Source organism: Engraulis encrasicolus, chromosome 5 (genome assembly GCF_034702125.1).
Source record: "Engraulis encrasicolus isolate BLACKSEA-1 chromosome 5, IST_EnEncr_1.0, whole genome shotgun sequence".
Classification (NCBI taxonomy): domain Eukaryota; kingdom Metazoa; phylum Chordata; class Actinopteri; order Clupeiformes; family Engraulidae; genus Engraulis; species Engraulis encrasicolus.
The window spans coordinates 3699138-3710144 of record NC_085861.1 but is presented as its reverse complement, the minus strand read 5'-3'; the positions used below and the strand labels follow the sequence as shown (position 1 = coordinate 3710144).

The following is an 11007-nucleotide window of genomic DNA, read 5'->3' as shown; positions in this document are numbered from 1 at the left end:
TGTACAATACTGTATGATGGAGGGTAAGTGCTGTATGATGAAGTGTGAGTATGAGGGTGTGAGTGTGGGTGGAGAATGTAGGTGTCTGTTTTGCACCACAAATGCTGGCCTGCCTGCCTGTCTGCCTGCCTGTCTGTCTGTCTGCCTGCCTGTCTGTCTGTCTGCCTGCCTGCCTGATTACCTGTCTGCCTGCCTGCCTGTCTGCCTGCCTCCCTGTCTGTCTGCCTGTCTGTCTGCCTGCCTGCTTGCCTGTCTGCCTGCCCGTGTCTGCGGCACCAGAGTGGCACCACCCATATTAAAGTGTTTTTTCTTCATTCTTCAGTTTTTAACAATGCTAATGCCACTGCACTCCACTCACATGTCTGCAGTAAAAGCTGAGAACGCCTCATTCAGGGAGCCCAAAAATGGGTATAAAAATGCACCACTGCATCCCCCTTTCAACAACTATGACCCATGGCCCATGACCCATGCTTCCTACACAGAGGGAGCCATCTATAGGAAGAGTTACATCGTGGCCAAAGGGTCCCGCTGTGAAAAATGGCAGCAACATTTTTCCATATATGGTCAAGCATGGCTGATCTCCCGGTTTTTGCGCAGTCTTCACAAGGTTCCGGACATAGTGTTTGTTTCCATTCAGTATCATTAAGGACTCGATGGAAGGAATTGATCAAAATATCCGTTTTGCGCATTTGTATAAAGCACACAATTTCAATAGACCGTGTAATTACTTGCAGCAGAACAGCAGCCAACACAGCTAACACAAACATATGGCAGAGATGGGTTAACTCTGAACCTTTGAGGTTAGCATGAAACCATGTGACCAGAGATCAAAGCATAGGGAACCTCTGTTACAGCTACGGTTCTGTTCCTACAGTGTGTGGTGTTTGGGATGAACAGATACAATACATTACATTATTACATTACATTACATTGCACTTAACTGATGCTTTCATTTATTCAAAGCGACTTAAAGTTATTATTGTTCAGGGTATTGGTTACAGTCCCTGGAGCTGTGTGGGGTTAGGTGCCTTGCTCAAGGGCACTTCAGCCATGGATGGAGATGTAGGGAGAGGTCAGGTGGGATTCGAACCTGCAACCCCTGTATTGAAAGACCAACTCTCTAACCACTAGGCCACGGCTGCCCCTGCCCACGGCAGCCCCAATACCATCCACTACTGCAGAGAGATCATTTGTTCCATTCAGCAGACCATCCCACTTCAGTCATTACATGCACACAGTTGTGACAACAACACACAGTCACAGTCATATGCTTAACTAACACAGGTTTTGACAAAATTGCATTTCATTAGTTCACTATCTGAAATTTGGATTAAGCATGTATGCATACATCTTCGTTCTTGCTGGAGAACGGACTTCTCATGATCGTCAGGCTCTCGCAGGAGAGCGGCTGTCCGAGCGGTGGACCGATCATCAAAGTGCTTCACGGGGTCTGCGCGGACATCTGCACTCTAGAAGCTGAGATGTATTACGCGGCGTATTGGGCAAGATCGCTGGCCGTGGTGCTGAAGTACTGCCACAGCAGAGAAATGTCTATGCAGTAAACATTCTCGAGCTCGGGAGTACGGGGCGCCACTGAGAGCTCAGGCAGTATCAGCGCCCACAGATATGTCCCAGGTCTGAGCGAACATCCCCCAGCCGATGATGGTGAAAGAGCAACAGAGCAAGGTAAACTGGAGAGGATAAGACAAGACGCCTGACGAATCGACCTAACAGCGTCAGAAGGGAGGCGTGTCTATCTTTTTGCGCTGAATTCAGACGAATGACAGTTGAGCGGTGCATTACATGGGAAAAAAAAAAACATTTCCTCACTAAGGAACGCCTATTATGTGTGCCTCAAAAGATCAGCATGTTCCCAGAAAACAACATAAGGGGCCTGGTTCATGTGTACTTATTGATTTTATAACTTCAAGGGGCTCCAGGTAGGATTAAAGGTTTAATTAATCACAGTCCGAGTCAGCCGACGCTTATGCGAGTCTTTAGTAAGTGACCGATGGCTCTCATGATCACTCCCATGGTCCGCTGTCAGAAAACCCCACATGCAAATTTTGGCAGCGCGGTCCAAGGGAGTGTCGTGGGAAACACTTATCATTTGAAAAAATTGCTTTACATACCGTATTCAGATTTGTATCAACTGCTGGCATTCCGGGATGAGTTTATTTGAACAGCATTTTTTCATTACGGTGTAGATTTTGAGACTGGCATGCCACGGGCACCGCGCAAATTATGTCATCCTACCTAGTGCCTCTTTAACAAATGATGATACGGATGTTTTAAACATTGTACCAAGCTTGAAGAAACCTCCCCGATGAAATAAAACAGCAGGTAGTAACCATCGTGCTGTCATGCCAGTTTCATAGAAAATTTGCCTGTGTGCGTGCTGCTCTGATCCGCCTCATATCAAATGGCTGGTGCTGCATGCAAAATGCATAGGGGAGGCCCAGAGGGAGTACTTAGACTGCTGAAGAGCAGGGCAAGGCAGGCAGGCTGCGTTTCTCTTGAAGATTTGCTTTTACGGGGATCTCGACTTATTGAGCAAATTTATTTCAACATTTACTCACCACAAATGTCTCTGTGTGCTTGCATGCACATGCTTTCTCTCTCTCTCTCTCTCTCTCTCTCTCTCTCTCTCTCTCTCTCTCTCTCTCTCTCTCTCTCTCTCTCTCTCTCTCTCTCTCTCGTGCTCTCTCTCTCTCTCTATCTCTCACACACATACACACAGACATACACACACACAAACACACACGCAAACACACACACACAAACACACACACACACACACACACACACACACACACAAACACACACACACACACACACATACACAGAGAAGAAAACAAATATGGATAAATGATCAAGCAGCATAAGCAGCAACCCCCACCTCCTTAAAATCCTCAACAAGACCGTTCATACAGTCTGTTACTTGTGTAATGTATCTTACTTGGACCTGTTTTTTTGCACCTTGGTGGTCAGCATATTTGTTACTGAGTCATAAATGCTGCAACACTTCAGTCTTCCAAAGCTGGCTGTTCCATAGTCCACTGTGCATTCTTACGGTAGGGACACATAGGAGGCGAAGCGAAGAGAGGCGAAATCCAACCGTCATCAGGTCGTCGCAGCGAATCAAATGGAATGGAACAGTTATGTTGTTGATTTGATTGGGCCGCGGCAGGCGAATTCGCTCCTCATTTGCATAACATTAAACTTTCTTTAATAATTTCGCTTCGCTTCGCTCCTGTTCGCTTGCTTTCGCTTGCCTTCGCCTCTCTCATAGGAATGAATGGCAAAGTTTGCAAATTTGCGTGTACAGTATGTGTCCCTACCGTTAGAGGAAGGCCGGAGTTATTCCCATTCACTGTATACTGTATATTTGAGCATTTTTTTAGGTGGGTATACTGTATATATTTGTGCCGTTCTAAATAATGGATTCATCCATTTTAAGTGGGTATACTGAAATCTCTGAAATGTTGAGGTGGGTATACTGCGTATACCTGCGTTCTACGTAGACTACACCACTGTTCACATGCACAGTTAAATCAAACACCAGTTACTATTGCAACTAGGCAAAGAGAGAATTGATTTGCATACAGTTTTCCTACAATTTGTCTATAATCAATGTACATATTTAGCTACAGTAATGTATCTAATCTATATCTAAATATCTACTTTCTATTTTATAGTCTTTATGCTAATTCACACAATCGATAGAGTTTAAAAGCCATTTCCCTGCATATTCCACTTTTATTCTTATTCTTTTATTCTTCTTCTGGTACGTGATAAATTACAGATAAGAAGACTACCCCACCGTCAGACAGATAATCTGTTTAAATCTGCCCTCCTTAGAAGACAAGCACCGTAAAACACAGCTAGCTAAGTCCCTGCTGAGCTGAGGTTTTATGTCTACACCAGTGTTTCTCAAACTTTCTCAGACCGAGGACCACTTTGTCCCCCCAGAAATGTTCAAGGACCACCTGTGAACTGAATTGACAGTTGGTGGTTGCTAATTTGACACTGCTGATTTTGATACAGACCACTTACTTTTTATTCACATTTACAAGTCTGTGTTATTGTGGTGAAAATAAGTCTTAAGCTATGTTTGGCTTTGTAATTAGGTTGCAAATATAGCCTACTGCTAGCTTCTCTTGGAAAAGAAACCCCTTCGCGGACCACTAGAGCTCTGTCGCGGACCACCAGTGGTCCCCGGACCACACTTTGAGAATCACAGGTCTACACTGACGCCAGGTACGCTCTTTGATCAAGCCCAAGAGGCCCCCAGGGGCGGTGTTGCCAGATTGGGCTGTTTCCCGCCCAATTGGGCTGCTTGATGGCCTTGTGCGGGATAAAAATGGCATTTAGCAGAAAAACCTGCCCAATTTTTGCCATAGAAATCAATAGAATTGGATCGGGATTTTGTGCTTTTAGGCAGGTTTTGAGCATTTTTTGGGCTGGAAATCATCAGCCTCATCTGGCAACCCTGCCCAGAGGCCCTGCTGGGGATTTTAAATGAAGGCTTTTCCAGGGAACTGAACTGAACTGCCTTCCTCCAGCCAGCCATGTCATCCCAGGTAGCAGTGTCATTACATTACAGCAGCTAATAATCACCTAACAGTTAACCCCTTAAGACGCGGCTTCATAAATTTGTTGTTACCAGTATGTTAATGACCAAGTCATGGTGCATTGCTAAAGGGCCTATGTTGTGTCATAGTATTGTAGTGCTATGGTAGTTACATTTCAATGTCTATTACAGCGCGCCACTGGAGGTACGGCGCGCATTAAGGGGCTACGAGAGATTAGTCTTGAGATCACAGGGAAGCAGGTCTGAAATCCCCGTAGCCTAGCCTACTATTAGAAGGAAATGTGGGGATTCTCCAGCACCTAGTACCGTACATCATGGCTAAAGGGTCCATGAGCTAGGCATCTGATCTCATATTGCTCCAGGGGCTGTAACCAATACCCTGTGCCTAAATAGCTGTTGCTTTGGATACAGGTGGCAGCTCAGTGTCATGTAGGATAATGAACTGTAATTTGGAGATTGAAATAGATTAACCTTTGTATTTTATCAAAGCATGCAACTTTTTAACTTTTTGGTTATTAAATCTTTAAAAATGTGCGTGTGTGTGTGCGTGTGTGTGTGTGCGTGTGAGTGAGTAAGTGCGTGCGCACATTCGTTCATGCATGCGCGTGCGCGTGTTGTGTTTCCATCAAGTGAAATGCCCCATACCGCCAAACCCCCCTCTTCACATATCCACTGTGTTCATCAGTGGATCCGTTAATTCAATTATTTATTTTGTTTCACTAAACCTTTCCGGCCAACCTGCTGTGGCCCCTCCAGGGGTCCCCGGCCCCCACTTTGAAAACCACTGATCTAGAACCGAACAAAGTGAAAGCCCAACTGGGAAACTCCAACTCCCATGGTCACAGCACACGACTGTTCACTGCAAACTGCACACAACGAAATTGTATGTATGCCTCACCTGTGCAAGGGGGAAGCCCCCAATGGGCCCCATCGCCTTGCGCCCCATGTATGCATTGATTAGGTCGTACACCCAGTCACACCATAGATGTATTGATTAGGTCGTGCACCCAGTCACACCGTATGCATTGATTAGGTCGTGCACCCAGTCACACCGTATGCATTGATTAGGTCGTGCACCCAGTCACACCGTATGCATTGATTAGGTCGTGCACCCAGTCACACCGTATGCATTGATTAGGTCGTGCACCCAGTCACACCATAGATGTATTGATTAGGTCGTACACCCAGTCACACCATAGATGTATCGATTAGGTCGTACACCCAGTCACACCATAGATGTATTGATTAGGTCGTAAACCCAGTCACACCGTAGATGTATCGATTAGGTTGTACACACAGCCACACCATAGATGTATTGATTGGGAATGATTACTCGAGGCCTGTCCAAACTGGTCTGCTGTCCCCTGACTGGGTAGCAGGCCATGCCCTCCGAGTGACGCAACACTGTTGATTTGAAAGTCGATGATAATCAGGCTACGAACTAGGGGCATGGGGGCCGCTTGGAGGGGGGGGCAGTGGTACAGATTGTAAGGGCCCAAGCACTGATAGGATCCCTTAAGGGGGCCCAAGCACTGAGAGGGGCCCTTAAGGGGGCCCACAATTCGAATCTTTCATGGGGCCCAACATTTCTGGCAGCGCCCCTGCTAGGGGTCTCTCTGAAGACTAAGGTGCTGATTACACATGTGCAGATAAAGTAGCCCCTTAATGCATGCCGTACCTCCACTGGCACGCTGTAATAGACGTTGAACAGTTAACTACCAAAGTACTCCAATACTATGATGACATAACACAGGGCTTTTAGTAATGCACTATACGACTTGCTCATTGCCAGTCATCAACGCTGTATCTTAACGGGTTAAATGAAAATATCTGAAAATATCACATAAAAATCTGTTTATGTGTCAATGAGAGGCTAGAACCAATGAGTTTTCAACAATATCAGGTTACTAAAATGGAGCTCATCAAGCATTAGCCTGCTATTACCGGTAATCAATGCAGGGGTTTGATCACTATAGGCTACAGCTCCACTGGCTGATTATTCCTTGAAATGTCAGGTGGCGTTGGTGCATCTTACTGCAGATGGGGTCGCCAGCGGGCCTATTCACTATTTGCTGAAAATACTCAACTACATTATAACAACATTGCTACGACAGTATACAGAGAGCCTTAAGTAACAGATTAAGACCATTACAATTTTGTTGACAGTAAGGTTACAACATAGGCTCTGTGCAAAGGGGTGAAGTGCATCTCACTTGGAGATGTGTTCTCTTAATAATTGCGATGTGGTTAAAATAATATAGACATTTAGCCTGATAAACCAGACTAAATGTGAGATTAAATGTGTCATTTAGTCTGGCCCTGATGAACGACACAACGGAAGATTGTTGATGGAAGCAACCCGTTGTTTTTCAAACAGTGTGTGTGCCTATTGGCCAACGCTTTGTCAACCCTCAAAACTCTGTCCGCTTTGCATCCAAACATTCAAAACAAATCAAAACAAGTCTCCTGCGCTGTGATTGGTCTGTCTGCGCTGTGATTGATCTCAGTGGCGGTCTTACCCCTTTGAGAGCAGGGCTATTCAAATGGCGGCCCTGGGGCCAGATGCGGCCCTTGGACAGCAAGGTTCTGGCCCCCCACAAGCCCCTTGAAGTACAGAATCGGATATTAGAGATAGTATGGGTTGTACATAGAGCTGAAACACGACACGGGACGTTAAAATGTAGGAAATTACATCTAAGAAATGGAATACTTTCTGGGGGAGGACCCCCAGACCCCCTACATCAATGAAGTCTTCCATATTTTTTTCTTTTCATTGACAGTCGGCAACTATAATACATACGTTTAGTTTGGCCCCTTTACCAGAGATTCTTTACGTATATATCTTATTTACTCTCTCTGCCTTTACTGGGAGGAATTTGAAAAAATGGCCCTCGTTGACATTTGAATACCCCTGCCCTAGGCTTTATAGGCTTTGAGCCCTTGAGTTGTAGCCTATCTGTAAATACAGTGTGCACTTTGTACTTTATTCATAGGCCTACTAGTTTCACCTAATAATTCTGCATACCAAAAGGGGCTAATTTCAGGAGTAAAATTTACACACAAAAAAATGTAGGCCTATCTGTTTTCACTGTCATAAATTTGTAAAATAATAATAATAACAACAACAACAATAATAACAATAATAATAATAATAATAATAATAATAATAATAATAATAATAATAATAAAAAAACGTACAAAACTTGTGTATGATTTTACAATATCCTTTCCGTATCCTACCAACCCTTACCGTTCCGGGTTCCACTCAGTCAACGCAACTACATGTAAGCACACAGATTCATAACCTGTCAGCAGCCAATTCAGCGAAACGCCTGGCGGGCGTTACACAGACGAAGAGGAGGAAGATGAGGTGACTTGGCGGCTTCGAGTAGCCTTCCAAGATGCATTTAGGAATGCGTCGTCGCGGGGTATCTAACTGAATGTTCTATTCGGCAGGGGCAATTTGAGAAATGCTAATTCAATTGCACCTATCAAACTGCTTGAAGACATTCACTGTATGTATGACGTGATGGTATGATGCTACTACAGTACAGCAACAGGCCTGGAGTGAATGACAGAGCTGGCTGCTTGGTGCGTACATTTTGGCGATTCCATTCACAAACAGAACACGTTGCCTTCACATTTTGTTCAATTTAAAGAATGAAATAAAAACCACAACAGTTGATCCAGTCAAATAACAACACATGACACGTATGCACGGCACCTACTACACGCCAAGTTTTTAAAAAATGCAGACTACATCGTGTTGGATACTTTAGCTGACTAGCTGAGCCATGCGCAGGGGTAGTGTTACCTGCAGACGGTAATCAAATTCTTCCTCTCCACGGCACTGCTCCTGACGGCAGCCTTCTTGCGGGCTCCGCTGAGCCCTAGGCTCAAAGATGCCATCCCTCTCTCTGCCTGCCTTCCCCTTCCCGACGTAGGCTCTCGCTGCCGAGGGTGCTCAGGCGCTCGCTTCCCCGCCTTCGAGTGCTGACTCCCCGGGAGACAATCTGGAACCTGCTTGCGCTCCTGCTGCTGGACTGACCAGCGGAGGAAGGAACAGGCGAAGGTTGCGGTGGAAGAGAGAGGCAAATCATGAGACCGCATATACTCTCAATGTGAGACCACGAGAGCCTTTGGAAAAGAACAACAGACTAGAGACTGAGCACGGGGAGGATTACATACTGTAGCGCGAGCTCGTGCCTGACGCCAAAATCACATGCGCCTGGTTTGACAAATGTGACGGCAAAAAGGGAAGAGGGAGTTTCCTCTCTCTCTCTCTCTCTCTCTCTCTCTCTCTCTCTCTCTCTCTCTCTCTCTCTCTCTCTCTCTCTCTCTCTCTCTCTCGCTCTCTCTGCAATTTCTTCCTCTTTCTGAACTTGTATTTGCTGAGCTCATTCTGTGGGGATATCCATACACAATTACAATCACAGATTGCATTAGGTATTCAAAAGACATACAGTCCCCATGCACTGCCAATGTCCAGGTGCTTGTGTCGCGCAGTTATCATCCAGGAGAATCACTGAACACTGGTACTGTAGCCTACTGATTTACTATATGTTTATTCTGGTGAATAAAGCGTTTCGCCACTGCTTCATCAGGTTCAAAGTATCTGTCCTTCCCAACTCATGTTGAGCCACATACGGAGTAAGTCTATAAGTCAAACAGATTATTTTACAGAGCTGAGCATCTTCTGCATGCCTCACTAATTAGGCGCATAGTGGAGAAAGAGTGCCATCTTGAGGCTCCTCTCGGTAGCGCATTTCAAAATAGTTTCTGAAAGGTGAAGTGAAAGCCCAACTGGGAAACTCCAATTCCCATTGTCATTGTGACACAGAAACTCCAAAGCACACAAGTGAACACTGCACACAACAAAATTGCATTTATGCCTCACCCGTGCAAGGGGGCAGCCCCCAATGATGCCCCAAGGGAGCAGTGCGGCGGGCCGGTACCATGCTCTGGGTACCTCAGTCATGGAGGAGGATGGGGGAAGAGCACTGGTTAATTACTCCCCCCCACCAACCTGGCGGGTCAGGAGTCGAACCGGCAACCATTGGGCTACAAGTCTGACGCCCTAACTGCTTACCCATGACTGCCCTGGGTGTAATGACAGTTCAAAGTTTTCTTCGTCTCTTGAATCATTCTCTTTATTTGTAAACAAATTTCATGAAGCAAACCACAGTGGATTACCTTTAAAGGCTGGTTCCTGCCAGGGCAGTCATGGCTAAGTGGTTATTGCAGGGGGGGAACCTTTTACTTGGGGCCAGCCAGGGCAGTCATGGGTAAGTGGTTATTGCAGGGGTGGGGAACCTTTTACTTGGGGCCAGCCAGAGCAGTCATGGCTAAGTGGTTATTGCAGGGGGGGAACCTTTTACTTGGGGCCAGCCAGGGCAGTCATGGCTAAGTGGTTATTGCAGGGGGGGAACCTTTTACTTGGGGCCAGCCAGGGCAGTCATGGGTAAGTGGTTATTGCAGGGGGGGAACCTTTTACTTGGGGCCAGCCAGGGCAGTCATGGGTAAGTGGTTATTGCAGGGGGGGAACCTTTTACTTGGGGCCAGCCAGGGCAGTCATGGGTAAGTGGTTAGGGCAGGGGGGGAACCTTTTACTTGGGGCCAGCCAGATCAGTCATGGGTAAGTGGTTAGGGCAGGGGGGGAACCTTTTACTTGGGGCCAGCCAGAGCAGTCATGGCTAAGTGGTTATTGCAGGGGGGGAACCTTTTACTTGGGGCCAGCCAGGGCAGTCATGGCTAAGTGGTTATTGCAGGGGTGGGGAACCTTTTACTTGGGGCCAGCCAGATCAGTCATGGGTAAGTGGTTAGGGCAGAGGTGGGGAACCTTTTACTTGGGGCCAGCCAGAGCAGTCATGGCTAAGTGGTTATTGCAGGGGTGGGGAACCTTTTACTTGGGGCCAGCCAGATCAGTCATGGGTAAGTGGTTAGGGCAGAGGTGGGGAACCTTTTTCATTCGAGGGGCCACTTCAGATTCCTCCTAGGGCCGTATAAGTCCTCTAAGGGCCGTACTATGAACACAAACCAGGGTTTCCCCCTGCACTTTAGGCCTATATTGAAGGCAGCCACCTTTAAAACAGAGCCCCACATTCTCTAGGTCCCCTGAACATAACTTAATTGTATTGCAAATGGAATTTCTAAGACTCCTTTACAAAATGTGTCATATTTCATGTGAATGAAACATTAAAACTGTCTTGGGGCTGGATCAATGGGCCGGATGAAATGGCCTCAAGCCCAGACATCGGTTCCATCCCCTGGGTTAGGGCATCAGTCTTGTAGCCCAAAGGTTACCGGTTCGACTCCCGACCCGCCAGGTTGGTGGGGGGAGTAATTAACCAGTGCTCCCCCCCATCCTCCTCCATGACTGAGGTACCCTGAGCATGGTGCGTGCCGTCCTGCTG

The 11007-nt window shown here is 46.5% G+C and overlaps 1 protein-coding gene across 1 annotated transcript in view; it reads right to left on the bottom strand.

The window, feature by feature from the left end:
* The window catches only part of rundc3b (RUN domain containing 3b), a 45620-nt gene extending 36834 nt beyond the window's left edge, over positions 1 to 8786 (bottom strand). The window contains exon 1 of the mRNA XM_063197938.1: positions 8409 to 8786. Within this exon, the coding sequence (XP_063054008.1) occupies positions 8409 to 8704 (296 nt within the window). The 5' untranslated portion in view covers positions 8705 to 8786. The remainder of the gene's footprint in view (positions 1 to 8408) is intronic.
* Between the last annotated feature and the right edge of the window lie 2221 nt (positions 8787 to 11007).